At 43.6% G+C, this 27394-nt stretch overlaps 1 protein-coding gene across 3 annotated transcripts in view; it reads left to right on the forward strand.

The window, feature by feature from the left end:
• LAMB3 (laminin subunit beta 3) overlaps positions 1-27394 on the forward strand; it is a 135304-nt gene that overhangs the window by 42745 nt on the left and 65165 nt on the right. For all 3 annotated transcript variants that reach the window (XM_077481156.1, XM_077481155.1, XM_077481157.1), the window contains 5 exons: positions 10232-10346; positions 15792-15865; positions 19371-19553; positions 22609-22672; positions 24400-24593. In XM_077481156.1, coding sequence (XP_077337282.1) covers positions 10232-10346; positions 15792-15865; positions 19371-19553; positions 22609-22672; positions 24400-24593 — 630 coding nt within the window. The remainder of the gene's footprint in view (positions 1-10231; positions 10347-15791; positions 15866-19370; positions 19554-22608; positions 22673-24399; positions 24594-27394) is intronic.

The raw sequence follows: 27394 nt of genomic DNA on the forward strand, positions 1-27394 counted from the left end.
AGACAGTACAGTCACAACACAATTCAATACAGGAGTAATCAGAGGGCCCTGCTTGTTAGAGCTTGCAAACTAGCAGCATTTAGATGCAGAAGCCTTTAAATGCCTGTAAACAATCCTCTGGTGCATTCAGGAGTGGAAAAAATGAAAAATGTGCATAAACACATGTATACATGTCTAAAAGTGCCTAAGCACTAGGTGTGGTTTGCGTTTGAGCATATATTCATTTCAATGACCAGAATTAATATTCTGGCCAATGAAATAAAAGAACGCCCAAAAAAGATTTTTCTCTGCCGCCAGGAAAAGTGTTCAGAAGAGCTGGGGGAAGCCCATTGTGCACGAAGCCTTGGATATGTGTTTTTGGGAAAAACTGATGTACATACCATACAAAATATGTTGCAGATGATTTCTAAAGTGTTGCAGTTTGCTGCTCAGGTTTACAAGTGCAATAGATGCTGCTTATCTAAAAAAACTTGCTGATACATCAGTTTCTTCACACAGTAGAGCATCTTTCACATGTCCGCTTAGGTGTATCCACCAGATTCCAGCAGCAAGAATTAGGCGTGTAAACATATGTGGTGTGTAGATGAAATAATTCTTCATCTTCTAGCCGCAATTTTTGCAGTTTAAGCATATATGCCTATTTATGATCAGAGCCCTATGACCGGAGAGATGTGAATCACATAAACACACCACAAGACTAACATCATAAAGTAGACCTAAAGTGTGCCCTGGTCTGCTGGACGGTATGCCAAGAGAAGAGGGCATACCCAAGATAAATGAGTGGATGGTTGTAGAGGAAGTGTATTCAAGAGAAATAAAAAAGATGTGTAGTAATGCGCTAACAAGAGAAGTGCCCTGAGAAGGTGAGTGGGTGGGTGGGTACCACACACTGGAACCGATAAAAGACTACTGTGGGTGGTCTGCTTAACCACTTCTGGACCAGCTTGGCTCGACTGGGCAAAACAACGTTACCTTACATCGCTTTTCCTTTTGGCCAAGCAGCGTGTGGCCAGAGCCGATGCGAGTGCCTGACCGACACAATGACTGCTGGGCGATCGCTTGTGACAGAGCGAGAACTGGGATCTGTGTGTGTAAACACACAAATCCTGGTTCTTTCAGGGGAGTAGAGATGAACACCAATCTCTCTCTCCTCCTAGACAGTCCCCCCTACAGTAAGAACACAGTGAGGGAACACAGTTAATCCTTCGATTGCCTCCTAGTGTTAACCAGGCATGTACTGGCCATTGGGACTACCGGGAGTTTCCCGGTGGGCCGATGGCTCAGTGGGCCACTCTGATGTAAGGGGGCTGGTGATGGGACAATCTGATGTAAGGGGCTGCTGATGGGACAATCTGATGTAAGGGGCTGCTGATGGGACAATCTGATGTAAGGGGGCTGGTGATGGGACACTCTGTTGTAAGGGGGCTGGTGATGGGACACTCTGTTGTAAGGGGGCTGGTGATGGGACACTCTGATGTAAGGGGTGGTGATGGGACACTCTGATGTAAGGGGTGGTGATGGGACACTGATGTAAGGGGGCTGGTGATGGGACACTCTGATGTAAGGGGTGGTGATGGGACACTGATGTAAGGGGGCTGGTGATGGGACACTCTGATGTAAGGGGGCTGGTGATGGGACACTGATGTAAGGGGGCTGGTGGTGGGACACTGATGTAAGGGGGCTGGTGATGGGACACTCTAATGTAAGGGGGCCGGTCTGGATGAAGTCCAGGGCCAAATTTCTGTCCCAGTCCAGCCCTGGTGTTAACCCCTTCCCTACCAGTGACATTTATACAGTAATCAGTGCATTTTTATAGCTCTGATCTCTGTATAATTGTCAATGGTCCCAAAAATGTGTCAAAAGTGTCCAACTTGTCTGCTGCAATATTGCAGTCCTGATAAAAATCGCAGATCACCACCATTACTAGTAGCAAAATAATAATAATAAAAATGCCATAAATCTATCGCCTATTTTGTAGACGCTAAAACTTTTGCGCAAACCAGCCAATATACATTTTTTGCAATTTTTTTAACCAAAACTATGTAGAAGAATACATATCGGCCTAAACTTAGGAAAAAATTATTTAAAAAAAAAAAATGTGGTATATTTATTATAGAAAAAAAGTAAAAGACATTGGGGGTTATTTACTAAAGTAAAATCCATTTTGCACTTAAAGTGCACTTGAAATTACCCTGAAAGTGCACTTGGAAGTAAAGTTGCTGTAGATCTGAGGGGGACATGCAAGGAGAATAAAAAACAGCATTTTAGTTTGCACACGATTGTATGATAGAATCAGCAGAGCTTCCACTCATTTCAGATCTACCCCTTAGATTTAGAGCGACTGCACCACTTCCAAGTGTACTTTCATTGCAAAGTAGATTTGCCTTTCGTTAATAGCCCCCCCCCCCCCCCCCGTGTTTTATTCAAAATTGTCGCTCTTCTTTTATTTATAGCGCAAAAAATAAAAACTGCAGAGGTGTTCAAATACCACCAAAAGAAAGCTCTATTTGTGAGGAAAAAAAGGGATGTTAATTTTGTTTGGGTACAGCATCACATGACCACGCAATTGTCAGTTAAAATGACGCAGTGCCGTATCACAAAAAAGGCCTGGTCATTGAGCAGTCTGAACCGTTGTGCTGTTGCAATGTCACGCCGATGCAACTAGATTTGGATTGGGCTGAAGAGTGAGTAAATGGTGTGGAGTGTAGAGCTTAGAATTTGCAACTCGACACTTGCTGACATGAGTTGTTATGTCGGCGGTGAGACTGGACTCGAATGGGATGTAGAATATTTTACGACTGGGTGGTAGTGATTTTGAGAAACTGATTACCGTATATACTCGAGTATAGGCCGACCCGAATATAAGCCGAGGCCCCCAATTTACCCCCAAAAAACTGGAAAACTTATTGACTCGTGTATAAGCCGAGGGTGAGACATGGCTGTCCATCCCTGTGTGTCCGTCCATCCCTGTGTGTGTGTCCGTCCATCCATCCCTGTGTGTGTGTCCATCCATCCATCCATCCATCCATCCCTGTGTGTGTGTCCGTCCATCCATCCCTGTGTGTGTATCCATCCATCCCTGTGTGTGTGTGTGTGTGTGTGTGTGTGTGTATTCATCCATCCATCCATCCCTGTGTGTGTGTGTGTGTGTATCCATCCATCCATCCATCCATCCCTGTGTGTGTGTGTGTGTGTGTGTGTGTGTGTGTGTGTGTCCGTGCAGCCTTGTGTGTGTGTCCAGCCTACCTGTGTCCCAAGCCTCCGTCCCGAGCCGCCGCCGTCGTCCCGAGCCTCCTCTGTCCCGTGCCTCCTCTGTCCCGTGCCTCCTCTGTCCCGTGCCTCCTCTGTCCCGTGCCTCCTCCGTCCCGTGCCTCCTCCGTCCCGTGTCGTGCCGATGGATCGCCGCTCTTCTCGGCGGCCATTCTACAATTCAAAAGCTGCGCCTCCGTCCTCCGCCTGTGATAGGCGGAACACTCAATTTCCCAGCAGCCTGTGTTCCGCCTATCACGGACATCCTCTCATACTCGTCCGTAGTATGAGAATGAACGGATGTCCGTGATAGGCGGAACACTGACTGCTGGGAAATTCAGTGTTCCGCCTATCACAGGCGGAGGCGGAGAAGGAGGCGCGGCTTTTGAATTTTAATGTCCGCCGTCTGTCTGCTCGATACGCTGATCGAGCAGTCAGACAGCGGTGACTCGAGTATAAGCCGAGGGGGCACTTTCAGCCTCAAAAAAGAGGCTGAAAATCTCGGCTTATACTCGAGTATATACGGTAGGTAGGAATACATGCAAATGATATGCTAGAAGGCTGGCCAGAGACTAGCCTGAATTTGTAGGAGGAGTCTGAAGGCCTTATACCCTCCTCCTCTATCAGATCCTTTTTCGGCCCATTTCTGGGTTACCACCCACCCGTTCCCCCATACTTTCATTATTTCAGTTTACATCTTACACATTTCATACATATTCATTCAGGGTATGCCCTCTTTTAGGCATACTGACCAACTAGGCCAAGGCACACTTCGGGTCTTGGCAGTTAGGGTTATCGCATTTCCAAGTGAAAACTCTGACTACAAGGTAAGTTAATGAAGCAGTGGGGATAAGGCAAGTAACTTATGAAATGTGGTAACAATAGTTTTACGAATGGGGAACATGATAGACAATGGTTTCGAAAATATGCAATGTATCTGAGTTGGCTGTAAAGAGAGATGACTCCGATACGAACTGGCTGGGCCGGATTAAAGTGGTTGTAAACCCTTACTAACCACTTTGACCTACAGGTAAGCCTAGATTAAGGCTTACCTGTAGGTCCAAGAAATATCTCCTAAACCTATACGGTTTAGGAGATATTTGCCCGAAGACAGGCACCGCTGTCTACGGCGCATGCGCCGTAGACAGCGGCGCACAGGCGCACTGAGCGCAGCATTTCCAACAACGGAGCTGCCGCACGTGTCTGCTGCCGTGCGCATGCGCGGGAGTGATGTCATCGCGGCTTCGCCGAATGACAGCGGCGGAGCTGCGAGATCCCACCGAGAAGATGGACGCTCCGGACTACAGGGGACAGCGGTGACTTTGCTGGCTCCTGTGTCAGGTAAGTGACACATAATGGACTACTATGCGATGCATAGTAGTCCATTATGCTTTGCCTTTGCAGGGAATGAAAGAGGAAGTAAACTCATCAGGGTTTACTTCCTCTTTAACATAGAGGCTATTGGAGCTGCAGCCCCTTTCTCAAGTTAGGCCCATTTGCCCAAAAAAAAAAAAAAGATTGACTTAGAGGATTGTAGCTCGTGATCAGGAGTCACAGAGTCCCCACATACCCTCCCTCCACACTCCTCTCCTGTAACTACTGCTTACTGTCCTATTCTCCACACTTCTCTCCTGTACATAGTGCCCACTGTCATACCCTCCACACTCCTGTACATATTGCTCACTGTCATACCCTCCACACTCTTCTCTTATACATAGTGCCCAATGTCATACCCTCTACACTCCTCTGCTGTGCATACTGCCCACTGTCATACCCTTCACACTCCTCTCCTGTACATAGTGCCTTCTGTCATACCCTCTGCACTCCTCTCATGTACATAGCATAGTGCCCACTGTTAGACCCTCCACATTCCTCTCCCTCACCTGCACATACTTCCCACTTTTATACCATACATACTCCTCCCCTATGCCTCTTACCCACAAAAACTGTTCTTTAAAATTATACTGAATATCCTCAATGTTACCACCTCTGGAATGGGCACACTTTTGTTAGTTCAACTAAAGGAAATCTCACAGTCCTCATATTTGTTCTGCCCCATTATTAGTACTTATTTAATTTTGTAATTACTATTGTGATGTATAGAGGAACACGGGGGATGTCAGCTACTCTAAATATAGCACTTGTAAAAAAGCGTCCCTGAAAATATTTTTGAAATGTTGACAACTACGCACTTAGGCACTGCCCAAGGGCCACAGGGTCAGTAGGGGGCCCCATGAGAGACTCCTGTGATATTAAAGCGGTAGTAAACTTTTCTAACATTACTACTTTTTAGAGGCCCTGGGGTAGGTTATGCCATAATGTACAAGTATGCCCAGCATATTAGCACATTAGGGCACACTTAAATTGTCAGACTGAGCCCTCCAGTGCTGTGTTGTGATCAATCCGGAGGGGGCCCGGACACTTTCATCTTCACCCGGTCTTCCTTCTGGGTTCTGTTGCCTTGGCCAGGCTGCGTTGATGTCATTCCCATACATGCTCATGTGCATCTTCTCTCTCCTATCCCCCCTTTCTCTCTCATCCTCCCTCCCTTACAAGGGAGGGCTGGGCCAGGGGGCAGGGATGCAATTGCCCCCTGGGCTGCTCTGATATGCGGTGGCAAAGGCTGCTGTGTCGTCAGCTCAAAACCGCAACATGCACAGTTATTGAGCTGGCGAGTCCAGTACTGTGAGCCAGCAATGTCTTCATGTCAGGGCTGACAGTCTGTGTTACACAGCACAGCCCTGCTCAGCCCCTCCCTACTCCACACCATTGGCTGGCAGAGACTGGACCTGCTCTCTGCTCAATCTGAGCAGTTGGCTGGAATCCAGTGAGGCTCCTGGGAGGCTGGGACCATCCAAGTAAGTGAGCTCCTCCTCTCTCCTCCTCCCTGCAGCCAAAGAGTTTTTTTCTAGCATCCTGTGCCAGTACCTTGCCCTCCTAGGGTTAGGTGGTATGATGAGGGCTCTCACTGACACGCTGCAGTTTGGCTGCAGTGCTGGTGTACTGGCAGTCATCCTGCATGTGGCCCCTGGGACATAGAGGATGCACATTTTTACTGCATGTTCTGAAAGTGCACAAAACGTCCTGCATGCTGCATGTTTGGTGCACTTTCAGAACATGCAGCAACAATGAGTAACCTAAAAGAAGTCTGAGGGGGTGTGACACCCGCCAGTACACCCGCACTGCAGCCAAACCGCAGCACACCAGTGTGAGCCTAAATGCTTGTATTCACTTGCAGCAGCCACTGCCACTCCTCTGAAAAGTGATCCATGCTCAGGTCACTTTTCAGAGGCATTTGACAGGCAGTGAATAGTTGATATCACATTTCATCCCTGCCTGCTTTAACCCCCCCTAAATGCCAATCCCTGCAGGTAATGACACAGTTCACTTTGAACTCCACCTTATTTCCATTACTCTCTGTAGGTATTAGATGTGGTCTCACCTTTTTGTTTGCACATCTAATACCAAAGGGTACTTTCACACTGGGGCGACGTGGGCAGTAGTGGTACAGCGCTGCTCGTTTTAGTGGCGCTTTATCATTGTTTTAGTGGCGCTAGCGGGGCACTTTTAACCCCCACTAGTGGCCAAAGAAAGTGTTAAAAAGGGCCGTGTTGCATTCATTTCAATAGGCTGGGCACCTCTCCCAAACCGCCCCAATAATGCTGCTTGCTGGACTTTTCAGAATGTCCTTCAAGCGCACCGCCCCAGTGGGAAACCTGGGGTGGCATAAGAAGCGCTTTACAGGTGCTATTTTTTAGCACTAAAACGCCTGTACAGCACCTTCAGTGTTAAAGGACCCTAAAGAGAGTTCTGGAAATAAGGTGGAGTTCAAAGTGAATTTCTACACCTAAGTGGAGCCCCCTTTCAAAAGATTTGAGGATATTATTAAACCCAGAGACTGGTGAACTTAGGCCACAATAGACAGATTGAAATTCTGCCGGTTCAGCAGACATTTCAATCTATCTCTGTGCAGACTGGTTGTACAGAATTTGACTCCATTAACACAACCAGCGTGTCTTTATGTTTTTTAGCGATCAGTGCTGGCTGCTATAGCTGCCAGCAGTGATCACTGTACTCTGATGGCTTGGAAACTTTCACCTCAGAGCACACACCGACACATGGCTCTTACGGAAGCTTGGTAATTCAAGTTCTGGGCTTCCCTAACATTACAGCCCTGTGGGGCTGTGACCAAGTCTGGGCAAGAGCTGGGATATGACATTACTTACCTCATATCCCTGCCACTCCTAAACCTGCTCCACTGCAGCACCAGGCCCACAATGCCCTTAATCTGGCCTGTGCTCTGGCATGCGCCTGCATGTGCATTTCTTACTATCCGCAATTGAGACAGGAGGAACCTGCACCCTGGTCAATCTGGTGTTCATGCCGGGGAGACAGCAGGACTTGCGTGTTTAGCCTGCTGCGCTCACTGTGACTCTCAGCTACTCTGCTTGCTTGGCTTGCCCAGTGGTGTGGTGCTCACTCGCCAGAGAAGCTCCGGACTCCACAGGTAGTGCTTAGTGTGGTGGCAGTGACAGCACAGTCTTTAGTCTTCATCTTCCTGCAGTCTCATTGGTCTGTGTACTGGGTGTGGGGAAGGGGCCAGCTCTTTTTCTCAGTCTCTCTGGGGGCAATCATGCATGCTCCATTCTCTGAGAGACTGCTCCACTTCACACTGCCTGTACAGAGACTTACTGCTTCACAGTGCCTGCACAGTGACTGCTCTCTCTGTGCAGGCAGTGTGAAGCGAGGTCTGTGCAGGCAGTGTGAAGCGGGGTCTCTCTCTGTGCAGGCAGTGTGAAGCGGCTTCTCTCTGTGGAGGCAGTGTGAAGCAGTCTCTCTCTCTTTGGGGCAATGTGGAGCAGTCTCCCTTTCTCACTGTACAGGGAATGTGGTGTAGATGGGTGGTGAGCTGATTCAGTGGTTCAATGGGCCACTTGACTAGACTTGCCCCCCAGGCCTAAGGCTGCCAGCCCTCCCCTGCTCCCTTACCCCTCACACCTCTTTTATCCCCTTTCTCTCTCCCTCTCTCATACACCCTCTCTCTCTTTAATTGAATTTGTTATAACAAAAAATAGTTTGCATTTTTATTTATTTATTGTTTATAAAAGGCCCCACCAAAATCCTCAGCACCAGGCCCATGATGTTCTTAATCTGGCCCTGCGAACTGGTTATAAATGTATGAAATTAAGTATTATTAAATGGATCTGATACGAATTGGTTGTAGAGAGTATGCCACCCTTTACTCTGAAACCAAACACATACCAACCACCCAACCCCCCAGGCTAATTAAGGTGCAGGCAAAGCACCAGGTGGGTCTAATAACCACCTCAATCAGCCACAGGACCCGTACAAACAATACATTCTCATTTCCAAACGAATGAGATGGCAACCCCATGGACAGTGAATCCTATAACCAGTGAAGCCTATGTTGAGTGATATTGGACAACGACCAACAGTGGCTCGGAGGTTTGGATCTATAAATGAATCGTATGTTTGTAGATGGGATGACAAACAAGACAGAAGGAACGACTGTACTACTACGCCTGTGCCAAATGATGTCGGGACATGACCGACAACAACTCGGAGGCAGATTTTTAATAAAAGGGATGCGGGATAAGAAGCATAACGAATCACATGATTGCACATGATAAAAAAAGGTCCAAATCCTACCTGCAACAGTGAGCGGGAACCGCCGATGAAGACTACGAACGCAGAAGCCGCAACGCACTTGTGATCGAATGCACAGACTCACAAACATGAGGTGAGCTGGGAAGAGTCAGCCCAGTGACATGTAGTACCGCACACTGAAACTGACAAAAGACCACTGGGGGGTGGTCTGCTTAAATACCCCCGGGCTCCTCCCATAATTTCAGGCCACCATACTGGCCTTCCTATATATATATATATATATATATATATATATATATATATACTTGTGTATACATGCATTTGAGCAGAAAATACTGCACTCAAATGTAAAATGTTCTATTTTTTTACAGCTCTGAATGCATTGCTGCATTGCGATCTGTTTGCAGTTGTGTGCATTGTCCCATAGATAACACACCTGTGTTCAGATGTAAAAGTAAAAAGTTACACGACTATACACACAGCTTTTTTTTTTCTTGCCTGTATGCAAGAGGCCTTAAACATTCGGATTACATTTATATTCATCTTTATTAAATGTATAATTATAAAAAAAACTGGTTACAATGCACTCTGATTCATTGGTCATATGAAAATGCAAATGCAAAACAAATGTGACCAAAAAAAAAAAAAAAAATAGGTTATTTCACTGGTCTTTAAATAGGTACCTTTGTGTGAGACATATAAAACTACAAAAGTATTGTAGTAGAAGCAGCTGTGTCTGTGGGAATTCTTAGCACACAGCTTAGAGTGAAGCACAGACAAGCCTGAGCCTTATACAGGCTGACTTTTTACCCACTAACCTTTCACCTACTTCATGCAGCAGAGCCAGACAAAGGCCACTACAAAGGCTTGTTTGTGGGCCTTGACAAATTTCACTTCATTACCCTAGATAACTTTCACCCTGTTATCATAGGAATCTATTAACAGACACAATTCCCGAAACCTAAATTCAATCCATGTATATAGGTCATTTCTTCTTTTAGACAGCAATGGCAAAAAATTACGAGTGCTTGGAAAAATGATCTTTTTTTACTCTAGCTGTAGTATATATATAAAACATAAGAAACAGTTCTGGCCAACTCAGTAGATTGCTTTAAAAAAAAAAAGGCTGGATGCTTTCCTAAATGCACAAAAGATATGCCACATTTGGCTTAGTTTTTTAAAATTTCCAATAAACTATTTTGTGTATGAAGTAAACACTGTAATTATTTGTTATAATAAGATGTAAACTGTACTGAAATACTCTGTACATTAGGACGTGCAGTACTGCCATTCTTAAGTCTCCAGTGCTCAGTAGTTTGTAGTCGTTAACATTCTACCACTCTATCTCTTCCAGGGCCAGCTAAAGTGTTGTCGCTGTGATTCACGAGACCCTTATTCAGCACTCAGTCACCGAATTATTAATGTGGTGTCACCCATTGGTCATCTTCGTTGGTGGCAATCAGAAAACGGTATGTAATTTAGGAACGGGTTCAAACGTATTGGGAATATTTAAACGTGTCCTTGTAATACGGGTTTCATTCACTTCAGTTTCCAAACACAGCCTGTTTTATGAACAGGCACCAATATAATCGCCAAGACATCAATTCACAAACAGATAATACGGGGAATTCAATAAAGCTGCTGTGCCACTTTTCTGGCATTAGCCAGTTAATGTATTGAGCCAAAATCATAAATGTGCCACTTTCACATTGTGTCACATTGAATGCGCAAAATGTAAAAGTGTGAGAAGGGGTCCCCCATACAGGATTGGGATTTTAAGGGCAACTGGATAATGGAAAACAATAAAGTAATGGTTTATAACAAGTTTTCATTTAGTAAATATTGTAAAAAGCCAATATCTGCATAAACATTGCAATTTGACTGTTTAAGAACAATATCAGAATGTACAAAAAATACACATACTAAATAAGTATTGTGGTAATTAAGCCCAACACATTTTAGGAACTTGTCCTTTCTTCAGGGGCGGTTCCTCGTGGAAGACAATGTACATCTATAATAAAAATATGTATCAACATTGAGAAACATATTTACAAAATACACAAAGTGAGCATCTTAAAGGGCAGGGGAGTGCACAACATGATTCCAGCCCATGCAAAACTGACCCCACCTCCAAAAAATAAAAAAATAAAAAATAAAAGTGGAGCTTATTGACACACAATGTCATTTTGGCCTTAATGGGGTAAGTGACAAGCTTTATATAAAGGGTTTCTCAACCCTCTAATATTCACCTTGCCAGCTACCTCAGCCAGCAAAAGTACCCAGTGCTTCCTGGTATAGGGGATCATGTGACTTGATCCCATTTGACAATACTTGACTCTAACCAATTGCTAGGCCTGGGCACTGTCAAATGACACTGGCAAGGTTAATATCAGTTGGGGTGGGGAGAGAGAGCCTACACAGACACTGTCACTTTGCCCCAAATGGCCATGTTTAGTTTATTCTTTACCAGATCTTTGGGCACTAAAATCTACCATGTCTGCACCAAGATCTTAAAACTCTGCAATCTTAGTGTCAAAAACTACTGATGAAAGTTGAATTGTTCACCTATAAATTATCAGATACATGTGATTTATATAATAAAAAAACTGTATTAGGCCAGGTTCACATATGTGAGGCTGCAGGTTCGTGCCTGGGGTCCAGTGCGTGTCTGTTCACCGGTTCGGACAAAACCAGAGAAAATTCCCAGCTCAACTCACCAACCAGTCTGCTCTCCAACCAAATGAACCTGTTTAACCAGTTGCCGACCGCCGCACGCCGATGTACGTCGGTACAATGGCACGGGCAGGCATAAGGACATACATGTACGTCCCTTGCCTCCCGCGGGTCGGGGGCCCGATCGGGCCCCCGCCCGGTGCCTGCGGCGGTCGGAATTCGTACGGGAGCGATCCCGGACGAGGGGACGGCCATTCATTCATGGCCACCCCCTCGCGATCGCTCCCGACGAATAGAAATCCCCGGTGACATCACTTCCTCTCCTGTAATGTAAACACAGGAGAGGAAGTGATGTATTCTCTCCTCCGTGTCGGTATTTTCCGTTCCGACACGGAGGAGAGCGGATCAGTAAGTTGCACCAACACTCACACACACAGTAGAACATGCCAGGCACACTCACACCCCCCCTTTACCCCCCGATCACCCCCCCAATTACCCCTGCCCCCCAGTCACAGTGACACCAATGTCATTTTTTTTTTTTTTTTTTTTTTTTTGCATTGGTGTCATTTGTGACTGTAATAACTGTTAGGGCAGTTAGAGTTAGCCCCCTTTAGTTCTAATGTACCCCCCTAACCCCCCCAATAAAGGTTTAACCCCGTGATCACCCCCCGTCGCCAGTGTCACTAAGGCTGGGTTCACATTGCAGCGGTTTATGAGAACGAATGTGATTCGCACCGCACTGCAGTGCAAATCACATCCGATCTCTGTGCGATTCGAGTTCAGCCATTCGCCGCACCCGCCGCACCCGCCACACCCGCCGCACCCGCCGCAAATTCGCACGGGACCCTTTTTTTGGCCCGCAGCAGAATCGGATCGCATGGGTGTTCACACCATGCGATCCGAGTTTGCAGATCGCACTGCGATATGCGAACTGATCTGGGGGTGTCAGTAACATTTCACTGACACTCCCAGCAGTTCGCATAGGGCAGTGTGAACTGCCGCCGGGAGGCATGCGATGCGGGAACCCGCCGCGGATTCGCGGCGTTTCCGCATCGCTCCAGTGTGAACCCAGCCTAATAAGCGATCATTTTTCTGATCGCCGTATTAGTGTCACAGGTGACGCTAGTTAGGCAGGTAGGTATTTAGGTTCGCCGCAGCTTTTTATAGCGCCAGGGACCCCCATATACTACCGCATAAAGCCCCCTGATTGCCCCCTAGTTAACCCTTTCACCAGTGATCACCATATAACTGTTACAGGTGACGCTGGTTGGTTAGTTATTTTTTTATAGTTTCAGGGCACCCGCCATTTATTACCTAATAAAGGTTTAACCCCCTGATCACCCGGCGGGTGTCATTTGTGACTAATAACTGTTAGGGCAGTTAGGGTTAGCCCCCTTTAGTTCTAAGGTACCCCCCTAACCCCCCCAATAAAGGTTTAACCCCGTGATCACCCCCCGTCGCCAGTGTCACTAAGGCTGGGTTCACATTGCAGCGGTTTATGAGAACGGATGTGATTCGCACCGCACTGCAGTGCAAATCACATCCGATCTCTGTGCGATTCGAGTTCAGCCATTCGCCGCACCCGCCGCACCCGCCGCAAATTCGCACGGGACCCTTTTTTTGGCCCGCAGCAGAATCGGATCGCATGGGTGTTCACACCATGCGATCCGAGTTTGCAGATCGCACTGCGATATGCGAACTGATCTGGGGGTGTCAGTAACATTTCACTGACACTCCCAGCAGTTCGCATAGGGCAGTGTGAACTGCCGCCGGGAGGCATGCGATGCGGGAACCCGCCGCGCATTCGTGGCGTTCCCGCATCGCTCCAGTGTGAACCCAGCCTAATAAGCGATCGTTTTTCTGATCGCTGTATTAGTGTCACAGGTGACGCTAGTTAGGCAGGCAGGTATTTAGGTTCGCTGCAGCTTTTTATAGCGCCAGGGACCCCCATATACTACCGCATAAAGCCCCCTGATTGCCCCCTAGTTAACCCTTTCACCAGTGATCACCATATAACTGTTACAGGTGACGCTGGTTGGTTAGTTATTTTTTTATAGTTTCAGGGCACCCGCCATTTATTACCTAGTCTCACTAGTGTACCCCTAAATTTAGGGGTGTCTACTTTCCAAAATGGGGTCATTTGGGGGGGGTTTGTGCCATCTTGGCATTTTATGGCCTTCAAAACTGTAACGCCCTTAGAAAGCCTGAAGGCGGTGCTTGGTTTTCGGGGCCCCGTACGCGGCTAGGCTCCCAAAAAGTCCCACATATGTGGTATCCCCATACTCAGGAGAAGCAGCAGAATTTATTTTGGGGTGTCATTTCACATATGCCCATGGCATGCGTGAGCAATATATCATTTAGTGACAACTTTGTGAAAAAAAAAAAAAAAAAAAAAAAGTTTGTAATTTTCCCGCAACTTGTGGCAAAATATAAAATATTCCATGGACTCAACATGCCTCTCAGCAAATAGCTTGGGGTGTCTACTTTCTAAAATGGGGTCATTTGTGGGGGTTTTGTGCCATCTTGGCATTTTATGGCCTTCAAAACTGTAATAGGTAGTGAGGAGTGAAATCAAAAAATTACGCCCTTAGAAAGCCTGAAGGCGGTGCTTGGTTTTCGGGGCCCCGTACGCGGCTAGGCTCCCAAAAAGTCCCACATATGTGGTATCCCCGTACTCAGGAGAAGCAGCAGAATTTATTTTGGGGTGTCATTTCACATATGCCCATGGCATGCATGAGCAATATATCATTTAGTGACAACTTTGTTAAAAAAAAAAAAAAAAAAAAAAAGTTTGTAATTTTCCCGCAACTTGTGGCAAAATATAAAATATTCCATGAACTCAACATGCCTCTCAGCAAATAGCTTGGGGTGTCTACTTTCTAAAATGGGGTCATTTGTGGGGGTTTTGTGCCATCTTGGCATTTTATGGCCTTCAAAACTGTAATAGGTAGTGAGAAGTGAACTCAAAAATTTACGCCCTTAGAAAGCCTGAAGGCGGTGCTTGGTTTTCGGGGCCCCGTACGCGGCTAGGCTCCCAAAAAGTCCCACATATGTGGTATCCCCATACTCAGGAGAAGCAGCAGAATTTATTTTGGGGTGTCATTTCACATACGCCCATAGCATGTGTGAGCAATATATCATTTAGTGACAACTTTGTGTAAAAAAAAAAAAAAATTTTTTTTTTTGTCATTATTCAATCGCTTGAGGCAAAAAAATAAAATATTCAATGGGCTCAACATGCCTCTTATCAATTTCCTTAGGGGGTCTACTTTCCAAAATGGGGTCATTTGGGGGGGTTTTGTACTGCCCTGCCATTTTAGCACCTCAAGAAATGAGATAGGCAGTCGTAAACTAAAAGCTGCGTAAATTCCAGAAAACGTACCTTAGTTTGTAGATGTGACAACTTTTGCGCAAACCAATAAATATACAATTATTGACTTTTTTTTTACCAAAGACATGTGGCTGAATACATTTTGGCCTAAATGTATGACTAAAATTGAGTTTATTGGATTTTTCTAATAACAAAAAGTAGAAAATATCATTTTTTTTCAAAATTTGCGGTCTTTTTACGTTTATATCGCAAAAAATAAAAATCGCAGAGGCAATCAAATACCATCAAAAGAAAGCTCTATTTGTGGGAAGAAAAGGACGCAAATTTTGTTTGGGTACAACATTGCATGACCGCGCAATTACCAGTTAAAGCAGCGCAGTGCCAAAGTGTAAAAAGACCTCTGGTCATTTACCAGCAAAATGGTCCGGTCTGAAAGTGGTTAACAGTATGTTTTAAAAACAGGGGTTTAGTTAGCACACATGGTCACTGATTCAGGTGCGATTCAGATCAGAATTTTTTCCTGAATTTGCACCTGAACTGGACCCAAACACGCACAGGACCCTTTTGCAATCCACTCCATGGCCACCCTGGACCTGTGTGAACCGGCTCCATTAAGCGTCGGTCACACTTGCATGTCATACAAATAATTGGTAATTGGTCAGTTGAAGTCAACTATATCACCCAGCTGATATGTGAAAAAAAACAATGGATATTGGAAGTCTCTGTATATTATACAACTGCTGCAACTGGTTATAGTTTCCTGTAAATGATTATATTTCCTACTCCAATTAATGAAAAGTTGACATGTTACAGAGAAAGCTATTTTTTTTAATTTATTTATACAACTTAGTAAGGTACATTGTTTTTTTTTCAATAAAACAAATATCTGTATTTGTGATTCTCTGCACAGGTCTTCCTTCAGTTTACTTGCAATTTGACACGGGAAGGAAGTTTCAGCTCAGTGATGTCACTCTGGATTTCAGGGTATGTTTTATTCAGTATGGGCTATGTCACCATGGAAAATTGTAGTTACGCACAGGAACGGGCTTGTTGTATCTCAATAATTGTTGCTTAAACTTCACATGGTTTACAGCTGCCTTGTTTAGGACAGAAAATTGCAGTAAGCAGCAAGGTAGTTTGTGAAAATTAGCATTCTGTCATATCAGAAAAGGTTGTCATAAGTATATAATAAAGTACATAATTTTCTGTTTAATCTTACCTCCCACTTTAAAGCCCTCAAGGTTTTTCACCTTAATGCATTCCATGCATTAAAGTGAAAAACCTTCTGTAGTGCAGTAGCCCCCCAGAGCCCCCCTTTTACTTACCTGAACCCGATCGTTCTAGCGACAAGAACGAATCCAGCAACTCCAGCTGCAGTCTCGGGTCCTAATTGGACAGACTGATAGCAGCAGGAGCCTTTGGCTCCCACTGCTGTCAATCAAATCCAGTGACATGGGAGCCGGGGGGCATAGCCAAATCCTGTCTGTGTCAGTGGACGCAGCAGCAGGACTCTGGAGCGTGCCCGCACGAGGGCCCCCTTAGAAAACCAGCCTCTGAGGGGGCATTCGATGCAAGGAGGAGCCAGGAGCGCCTTTGGGGAACCCCAGAAGAGTTGGATTGGGGCCTTGTGAAAACCCTTGCACAGAGGAGGTAAGCATTCCATGTTTGTTATTTAAAAAAAAAAAAAAAACTTTACAACCCCTTTAAATGTACATGCTGGGTAATTTGATTGGAATTAAAATATAAGATTTGCCATTCTTCAAGTGATCTTACTGTAAACCACTATGTATGCAGTACCATGTGCCTACTGACATACGTGAATCTGTATGTACTTACCTTGTAACATTAGCCCCGCCCTTGTCACATGGGTGAGTAAAAATGCCCAGAAGTACTGGGTATATCCCTCAGCTCCCAGTGAAGAAGGAAGAGGAAAGCAAATGAAAGGTACATTTTTTGCTGATGGGGTTGGAGGTAAAACCAAACCCATTGCTCTGGCCTGAAGGAGCAAGTCCCAGGTTTCCATTAAATGCCATTCAGTTGTCTCAACAGAAATCCTCCACATTGTGTTTACTTTGATACTGTCTAACAATTGTTTAATGGAATTGTTGTTTCAGAAAGCTGGCAAGTATCTTAATTTCTGCACATTTTCAATAAAAAAAATGTCTTTAGGATCAATGCACTTATACAGCTGTCACAACCAGATCCAAGGTGGTTGTCAAAGAGTTTATATATAGGAAAGGGGCAGGAAAAAAATGTTTTATTAGTTATACCTCTTACCAGTCATTTAGAGCCTACCAGAGAAGCCTTCCTGCTATTCCTGCTTTCTCTGTCTCTCACACATGCTTTATGATATGTTGTAAAAGGCCATAGGACTCCTGATGGTGTCAACAGAAAAGTTTATGAATGTCTCTGTATAGCTTTGCATGATGGATGGGATGTATAATGCATACACATGTCTATGGAGAGCTTTTCTTTCAAAGCATTTTTCTTTTTCTTTTTTTTTTACCTCTCACTCACAGGATAGTCTATATCACTTTTTACAGACTTTTTCTCTCATTGCATACTTTCACAAAGCATTTTCTCTAAAAAGGCGATCTTCAACAAAGGGCATTTCCCACAAAACAATCTGTTTCATGGGAAACATGAACAATCTTTCTCTTTTAAAACACTGACACAGTTCACTCTTTTCCTAAAGCACTCTCTCACAGGACATTTTCACATGGCATATTATCAGGACACTCTCTCTTAGGCCGCGTACACACGCGCGGACTGTTCGCCCAACTTTGTCCGTCAAACAGTTTCGGCAAACAGTCCGCTCAAACTTAGCATGGACGGACATGGCCACACACGACGGACAAACAGTTTGCTGAAACCGTGCGCGATGACGTGAACGGCACGTACGACGGGACGAAAAATACGACGTCCTATACACTGCATTATAGCTTTCGGCGTGAAAATCCTTTCTGAGCATGCGCGCAACTTTGTTTGACGAACAAGCCTACACACGAGCGGACTGTTCGCTGAAACAAGGTTTCAGCGGACAGCATTTCGGAAATTCCGAAAAACCTTGTCCGTCAAACTGTCCGCTGAAACTGTCCGCTGAAAGCCCACACACGAGCGGACTGTCCGCCCAAACACTGTTCAGCGGACAAAGTTGGGCGAACAGTCCGCGCGTGTGTACGCGGCCTCACAGGACACTCTTTCACATGGCACTATATTAGGGCACTCTCTCACAGGATACTTTTACTGGACATTATAAATAGGCACTCTCTCTCACAGAACACTCTTCCACATGGCATTATAACAGAGCAATCTCTTCCACAGGACACTCACATGGCACTAACATGGGACACTTTTACATGGCATTACAACAAGGCATTCTCTCACCAGAAGCTCCTTCACATAGCACTCTTTCTCACAGGACACTCTTCCACATGATGTTATGACAGGGCAACCTCTTCCACAGGACACTTTCACATGGCATCATAGCAGGACACTTTTTCTCATAGGCACTGTCTCCCACAGGATACTCTTCCATGTGGCATTATAACAGGCCATAGGACACTCACATGGCACTATCATGGGACACTATTACATGTCATTACAACAAGGCATTCTCTCCCCAGATACTCCTTCATAGGACAGTCCATGTTTCACAGGGTAGTCGCTTAGTTGGCACTACTATAGGGCATCTTTTTTTCACTAAACAGTGTCCTATGTGGCACTATCACAGGGCAGGCTGTCTGACAGGGCAGTTTTCACAATTGTCTCATTTTCAGAGGGTCTTCTTTGGTTTGTGGGCTTGTGGGGACATTAAAAGCATTTTTATTTCTGTTATATAAATGCAAAAATGATTTGTTTATTCTGCCAGAAATGTGATCAGTCAACACCTTCCTGTGCTTTCAGGATCACTAGGTAAAATTAAAGGGAAAAAAAGCTTTGGGGAAAAAGGAAAATAAATCTAGTTTTGCAATATCATTTGCAAAATTTTCTATATTAAACTGTGGTTTTTGGGCTTAGTTATCCTTTAAAGATTTGCAGAGATGTTGTATTGGTTAAAAAAAATCATCTACTGATCATCCCCCACAGCTATTACCTTTTTGTTTCACTTGACCCTCCCTTCTAGATTGTAAGCTCTAATGAGTAGGGTCCTCTGAGCCCTCTGTATTGAATTGTATTGTAACTGTCTGCCCTAATGTTGTATATATGCCATTCAGTATGTTGACCAAAATCCTGCAGTTTCTAGAAGGAATATAATCTCTATAAATGTATGTATGTTAACATAGGTACTGTTGTTTTTAACAAGCAGTAAAGGAAATAGAAGCTGTAGCTGAAAAATGGTTGGTGATAATAACTGAAACATGGAAGCTGACTCGAAATATCATGATTTTGAGTGGTGACAGAACTGTGCTCCTATGTGTAACATATGTAATATTGATTTAGCTATCTTAACATGTCCTCCTTCCTTTCTTTGGCTGTCATTTTACAGAGCCCCCGACCAGCTGGCATGATAATAGAGAGATCTTCAGACTTTGGCAGAACATGGCATGTGTATCAGTATCTAGCTTATGACTGTGCCACTGCTTTTCCACACATTAAACGGAGCCGTCCCCAACACCTAGAGGATGTGCACTGCCAGGAGCTGTATGGCAACCCAATGCATGGGGGCAAGGTAGGACACAGCTATAAATCTGAAAATGTACAGACGTGTTAAATATATTTGTGTCAGGGCTTCTGTGTTGACTGGTCCTTCATCCACCCCCCCCCCCCCCCCACCTAGTTTTCTGCCGGCAGCCTGTAGTGTTAAAGCTGCTTGGCCTCTCCCACAGTTCTGTTTTGTTGCCAGGATATGTACTGTACAATAATGATGTCACTGCTACTTTAACGAGGTAATACATGGATTTGCAAAAGCATTTGATGCACTCAAAGTGGATAAATCCTTTGTGGTGATTGAGGAATATGTTTAAATAAAAGTTTTAAATTATACACGGTCAGTATAATTTAGAAAAACAGTTAAGAGGATTTAATGTATGCAAAGTATAATTGTTGATTTGCAGCAACATTTGTCTACAGGAATATCTTTTGGAAGTGTCTTAATTCACATACTGTACAAAGCTACCTTTTTTATTGCAAAAAGTAGTAAAAGTAATATGAACAGCCCCGCCCCACTATTAGCAGGTATTAATTAAAAGTAAATCAGCTAGCATTTTCCATCCACTGTGTGGGTTTGGTTTAGGGAGATACATTTTCAAGCTTTGGAATATATCAACTTTATTTTGAAATAAATAACAAAACATGGTGCCTATATATATATATATATATATATATATATATATATATATATATAATGAACTAGCCAGCAGAAATCCCCACTAAAATGTTCAGATATCAAGTATGAAATTGGATTGTGGAGCTCGGGACCCATATATATTGGTGGCTGGTGATGTGTGGCTTAATCTGCACTTATTCCAGATTTTCTTATTTAAATTATAATTTATTGAGGTGGAAACTGATTTTAAAATATTCTCTCATTCATATTCAAAAGCCAAACTGAGCATAACACATTAAAGCATGATGCTAGTTTGATGCCTTGGCTCCTACCATTCCATTTGGCATCATTCACTAACCATGCTTTTAGAGTCACAAAGTCTCTTTGGCAGCTAAATCACAGCTAAAAATATAGGCCAGCTCTTGTTCATCAAACTTAAAGATACTTTTTCGATATTTCTTGCATAATAGTTTTTTTTGTTCATCCAGGTATATCTTGGTTTTAACTGCAAACTAAGGCCTCATGTGCGCTGGATGTTTTTTGCAGCAACTTCTATTTTTTTCCTTTTTTTTTCCTCTAGACTCCTCTGCATGTTAGCCTATGTGTCCAGGCACACACATGGGGGTTATTTACGAAAGGCAAATCCACTTTGCACTACAAGTGCAAACTAGAAAGTGCACTTGAAAGTGCAGTCTCTATAGATCTGAGGGGCACATGCAAGGAAAATAAAAAAACGCATTTTAGCTTGCACATGATTGGATGATAAAATCAGCAGATTTTCCCCTTATTTCACATCTTACCCTCAGATCTACAGCGATCGCACTTCCAAATGCACTTGTACTGCAAAGTAGATTTGCCTTTCGTAAATAACCCCCATAGACTTTTAGCAGTGTTTAGTTGCAAGGACTTTCGGATGCAAAAGAAAAAAAAAACACTGCCAGTGCATCCTGTTTGAATGTGTGTTAATGCTTGTTAGCGTGTTAATGCTAGCTGCATTTAGCGCTCAAGCGTAATTCTTTTAAATGGCCAGAATAAATTATTATAATTTAATATTATTATTAAAAATAAATTAACAGCCAAACGCTTGACATCTGTAAATGCACCTTAAAGCGGAGAGCCACCCTAAAAAAAAAAAATAATTACATAAACTTTCCTCAAAAAAATAAAAAAAAATTACTTACCAGAAACCCCTGTTGCTAGGCAGTCTTCTTAATCTGCCTCTTCCTATTCTGCGGCTGTTCTTCCTCTTTGGCAAGCTGCCCCATTGTCTTCTGGGACATGTGTGTCACAAAATGCCGCACGACTTGTGCATGCGCAGTAGGAAACAGGCAGTGAAGCCCAAGGCTCCACTGCCTGTTTCCCTTTGTTAGGATGGTGGCACCAGCACCCGATCCGATGGACGGATCGGCCCCGGGTGGCCAACACTGCGGGCTCGCTGGACAGGTAAGTGTCCTTATTAAAAGTCAGCAGGTACAGTGTTTGTAGCCGTTGACTTAAAAAAAAAAAATCTCGGCTGGAACATTGCTTTAACCTCCCTGGCGGTATGATTCATTCTGGTTTTAGGTGCTGAAAGCGGTACAATTATTTTGCATGGGAATTTGGCGTTTTATATTGTAGTCCTGTAATTCTTAGGAATAACTCCCTTAAATCTGTTCAAACCAGAGTCTAGCAGACATCCCGGGTATGATAAAGTTTATAATATAATAAATAATAATAAAAATTATTCAATATTCAATGTAATCAAATCCTAAAACACTGAAAAAGGGACACTTTTTGGTTGCTATGGACAATCTCCAAATTCCAGGCAGAAAAAACTGTATTTATAATATAATATAAGTGCAATTCGGGGGCGCTGCACAGACCAAGGGGGTGTGTATTTTTTTATACAGTACTGTAATCTGTAAGATTACAGTACTGTGTGTGTTTTGTGTAGTTTTACTTTTTTGAATTTTGAATTTGGTGCCGATCTCCACTCCTGTGCGCTGTAACGTCGCAGGGAGCGGAGCTCGGCGGCATTCGGCGCGGAGGACAGCTCGATCACACAGCGCGGAGGATCCAGGGGACAAGGTAAGTAATTTCTCCGTGTCCTCCCTGTATCCAGCGATGCGATCCCGAGTCTGGCTCGGGGTTACTGTTTATGATAGTAAAATCCCAACCCGAGCCAGACTCGGGATCACCGCCAGGGAGGTTAACTCATTACACACTTTTACTAGCGTCACATGTTTTTTCTGTCAAAATGCTGCTGCTAGAAGGAAAGGCTTTTAGGAGAGTATCCAAAATGTCCTGTTTGCATGAGGCCTAAATATGAACAACTACCTGAACATATTTTGTTATGGTCTCACATTAGTGCTTTCTCCCACAGCAGAAAGCTCAGGTACAACTAATATTTAAGTAATGTTACTTCTCCTTTTTTGACCGTTAGTACATTTTTAATAAGCTCTTTTATTTTCTGTTTTAGATAAGCTTTAGCCCAATGGCAATGGCTTTTACAGTTCCTGTATCTAAAAGTCAACAAATTCACAGTAAGAACCTTTTCATATCATGCTGGATTCTGTTGTTTAATTTGTAAAATGTAAAAATCTATAGAAGACCTTGATTTGTGAAGATCAAGCCTCAATTATGATGTGTAACACTTTGAATAATTATAGTTGATGTTATTTTTTGGATTTTCACTAAAGCCCCATACACACTATCAGATTTTCTGCTGATTTTTGTATTCAGATTTACCAAAACCATGTAGTGCAAGGGCCTGCCTGATTGCATACAAATTGAAACTCCCAGGGCTTATTTTCTGAGACAATAGGTGCAGGAACTCCCCCTTTCCGAGTCACCCCTTTTCTCCACCCCTATCCACCTCCCTGCACCATCCCTTTTAGACAATATAGAAGCAAGTATCATTTTGAGGTGCTAAGTAATTTGTATGGAATTTGGTAATGATATCAAGAAAAGCAGTAAAATAGATCCCCTGCTGCCAGCAACAGTAGATCCCCCTAAGAATAATGGATCAACCATAACAAAATTGCCCCACCAGCATCAACAGATCTCCGCACAGCCGGCATTAATAGTCTGTCTGGCTGTCATCAACAATAGACACCTCCACCAACAGTAGATCTCTTTCAGCAACAACTGACCCCCCCCAGCAACATAAGACCCCCACCAGCAACAATAGACTCCCCTTGCAAAAATAGATTCCCAGCAGTGAGCATCAATAACCTGCAGCACACCCCAGCACCCCTTGCCGTTACATACAGTCAGTCCAAGAGGTGCCGGAACTGCGTTCCCCCACATTCCCACTGAAAAAAAGCCCTGGAAACTCCTAAGGTTTGACCTCATGTTATATGGTTTTGGTAAATCTGAAGGAAAAAATCTGCAGAAAATCTGATAGTGTGTATGGGGCTTTTGCTTACCACAGCTTCTAGAAGAAATGTAGAGTAACTGAAGACTTTAAAGTGGCCAGTTAAATAAGTTCAGGGAAGTGGAGGTACCTGCACACCCTAGGAGCCATTAAACTCACTTAAGGCCAAAAAGTAATGGTCTACCCAATGCTATATCTCAGATCTCAATATTGGTCAGCAATTATGATGGAAAGTTGCAGTAACCAATTATGAGGCCCAGGATGTGGAAGGTAGTTGCAAATAAACACGAATTTGAGTTTTTTCATGTTTACAATATTTCAAATGTAAACCTACTTTGCTCTGATTAAGTTCCCAGGTTCCCACACCTGTACACCAGAAATTGAAAGTGAATTCCTCTTTGTTAGGCTATTCCTTCATTTTATATCCTAGAGAATTTAAAAATAAAAAGGCACCAGTATAGAGCAGGACAAGTCAGACTTCCAGGTGGGAACAGTATAGTGCTGGCTCCTCGGGAGATAAAAGTAGAGAGTGGAAGACTCACCACTTCAGATTCCACTTACAAATGAAATGTCAGCTTTGCGCTTGCTGACCCTTTACATGCTCTTAAATGTTACAGTAGCACATAAATCTATTCCTATAATTAAACATAATTCAAGAAAATCTTAATTCAAAGTGCATCAACCCATCGAATCAGAATTAATCTTTCACTTATCAGATTTCAGTAAGCTGCAGAATAATTGGTTGCTATGGCTTACTGTACTTCATCTTTGCACACTTTGCACTTCTTTGGTGATTTAGCCCAAATAAATGCATGTATAGTTATATCGTATGGTAGCTATAAAATAAAAACCAATTGTGACTGTAGAGAAATATCTCATGGCTTCTCTTTTCAGAGCTTGGAGAGTTCACCAACCTCAGGATTAATTTCACCCAGCTGACACGCCTGCCACCACAAAGATACCGGGAACCCAGTGCGTTCTATGCAATAGATGAGATGCATGTCCATGGCAGCTGCTTCTGTTATGGCCATGGAGACAGATGTGTACCTGGTGCCCTGCAAGAGAGAGACCCATTTGGTGATATTCAGGTAAATTTTTCAGAGCAAGGTGCCTTTACCACAATTGTAATATAAATATGGATACAACAGTCCTGATATATGTTACGTTATATAATATTCATAATTGTGGAATAAAACATATGCAAAAACAATATATTAGTTTTTGGGGTTAGCTAGGCTTTACTCAAGTATAATATTTTCCTTCAAATATGAAAGCACTGAGTTTACAATGGGATCTGCAGTGATACATTGATTTTCATTGCAGAGGTCATGTTTGACAAATTGGTGCAAACACTTTCCATTCTTGACTGTGCTTCTATGTCTGTATTAGAAGTACTATTGTGCAGAATCCTTTGACAATTTGGTTTGTTTGGTCCATGTTTCCCTTTTATGGCATATTTCTGTTTTCTTCTTATCTATTCCACAGTGTTTTACATGAAGGGAAAGTGTAGCAGCTCATAGTTCTTAGGCTGTATTGACTCTTGAGCATTGCGTTTTTGTGCAAGTTTGTGCGCCTTTTGTTACAGCATTTGAGCTTTGGGAATTATAAGGAAAACGTGTAAAGAAAATAACTGCATTGTATCCTATAAATCCCTAAAAAAGGGGCAGCTGCTCTATTGTGAGATATACACAAAAAATAAAGCAATTACATTTGGGAGCTATGCTCTTAAAAAAAGGGAATAAGGTGACAATGGGGGTTATTCCTGAAAGGCAAATCCACTTTGCACTACAGTGCAGTCACTGTAGATCTGGGGGGAAGATCTGAAATGAGGGGAAGCTCTGCTGATTTTATCATCCAATCATGTGCAAGCTAAAATGCTGTTTATTTATTTTCCTTGCATGTCCCCCTCAGATCTACAGCGACTGCACTTGAAAGTACATCTGAAAGTGCACTTTCAACTGCACTCGCAGTGCAAAGTGGATTTGCCATTAGTAAATCAAACCCTATGAACTGTTGCATGATTGACAAATAATATGCAATGGGGGTTATTTACAAAAGGCAAATCCACTTTGCACTGAAAGTGCACTTGGAAGTGCAGTCACTCTAAATCTGAGGGGTAGATCTGAAATGGGTGGAAGCTCTGCTGACTTTATCATCCAATCATGTGCAAGCTAAAATGCTGTTTTTTCTTTTCCGTGCATGTCCCCCTTGGATCTTCAGCGACTTTAATTCCAAGTGCACTTTCATTGCACTTTCAAGTGCACTTGTAGTGCAAAGTGGATTTTCCTTTAGTAAATAACCCCCAATGTGTGAATCAATAATCTGGATTAATCAGTCCCAAAAGATTGATATGAAACTTGGACATATGAATCCTTCAAGAATAGTGCTGGTGAACAAGTACATCATGTAAACAGACACCAAATATTTAATGTCCTCCTCGTGTAGATAACATATTCACACCGACATGGAAAGTGGAAATTCACCACCACATGAAGTGCACACTTACCAGCTTGCACAAGCTGACTCGCTTGTGGTTATTGGCTAATACCCAGCCAGGGCCTTGATTTCCAGAGATGGCAAATGGATTGCAAATCCAACCAGAACAGCCTCCAAACACCACTCTCAAGCGGATGATCTTAATTTTTTACAGTGGCTAGAAAGGATCCAGGATCGTCTCTCAATATTTGTGTTCACTGGTTTGATGGAGCATTCCTCACTGTGGACTACAATGAGATGCCAGGTTCGAGACGGTTGGTTGGTGGTCAGAATAGCGGCAGATTGAAGGCGACTCAGCTCCAGCTTCACCCTTCGCCTTCAATCTGCCGCTATCCCCACCTCCAACCTCCCGTCCCGAGCGTGGCATCTCATTGTAGTCCGCAGAAAGGAGTGCTCCATCAGACCAGTGAACGCGAATATCAAGTGATCCTTTCCAGCCTCTGTGAAAAATTAAGATCCTCCGCTTGAAAGTGATGTTTGGAGGCTGTTCTGGTTGGATTTGCTATCCGTTTGCCATCCCTGAAGATCAAGGCTCTGGCTGGGTATTAGCCACAAGCGAGTCAGCTTGTGCAAGCTGGTAAGCCTGCACTTCATGTGGTGGTGGCTTTACACTTTCCATGTCGGTGTGAATATGTTATCTACATTATTATTATACATGATTTATATAGTACCAACAGTTTACGCAGCGCTTTACAATGTATGGGGGGACAACACAATTACAGTACAGTATAATACAAAAGGTATAGAAGGGCCCTGCTCATAGAGCTTACATTCTAGGGAGGGGGTGGTGGTACAAAAGGTAATAGCTGCAGAGAATAATTTGATGGGGGTGGCTCGGGGACAGTTATTAGGTGGGTGTGGGATAGGCTTCCCTGAATAAATGAGTTTTCAGGGATCTCCTAAAGGTGGACTGGGTAGTGGCTGATCAAACAGACTGGGGCAGGGAGTTCCAGAGGATGGGAGAGGCCCTGGAGAAGTCTTAAAGGCGAGCATGGGAGGAGGTAACAAGGGAGCTAGAGAGCAGGAGGTCCTGGGAGGACCTATATCTACATAAGGAGGACATTAAACATTTGGTGTCTGTTTATGTGTTGCACTGTTCACCAGCACTATCCTTGAAGGATTTATCTGTCCATGTTTCATATTAATCTTTTGGGGCTGATTAATCCATATTGTGTACACATAGTATATTAATTGTCAATTATGCAAAAGTTCATATTGTTATTTTATTCGTTTTTTTTAAGAGCACAGCTCTCATATTTCAATATTTTTGTATTAGGAAAACAGTATCATCTTTTACATCACTTGTTGCTGTTTGGACATATCATTTTAAAAACATGCAAGAAAACAGGCGACATGTGTATTGCACATTTTTTTCACACACCGATGCGGTTCT

This window comes from Lithobates pipiens, unplaced genomic scaffold, assembly GCF_037356315.1.
Source record: "Lithobates pipiens isolate NorthernLeopardFrog02 unplaced genomic scaffold, aLitPip1_a1.2 Scaffold_16, whole genome shotgun sequence".
NCBI lineage: Eukaryota > Metazoa > Chordata > Amphibia > Anura > Ranidae > Lithobates > Lithobates pipiens.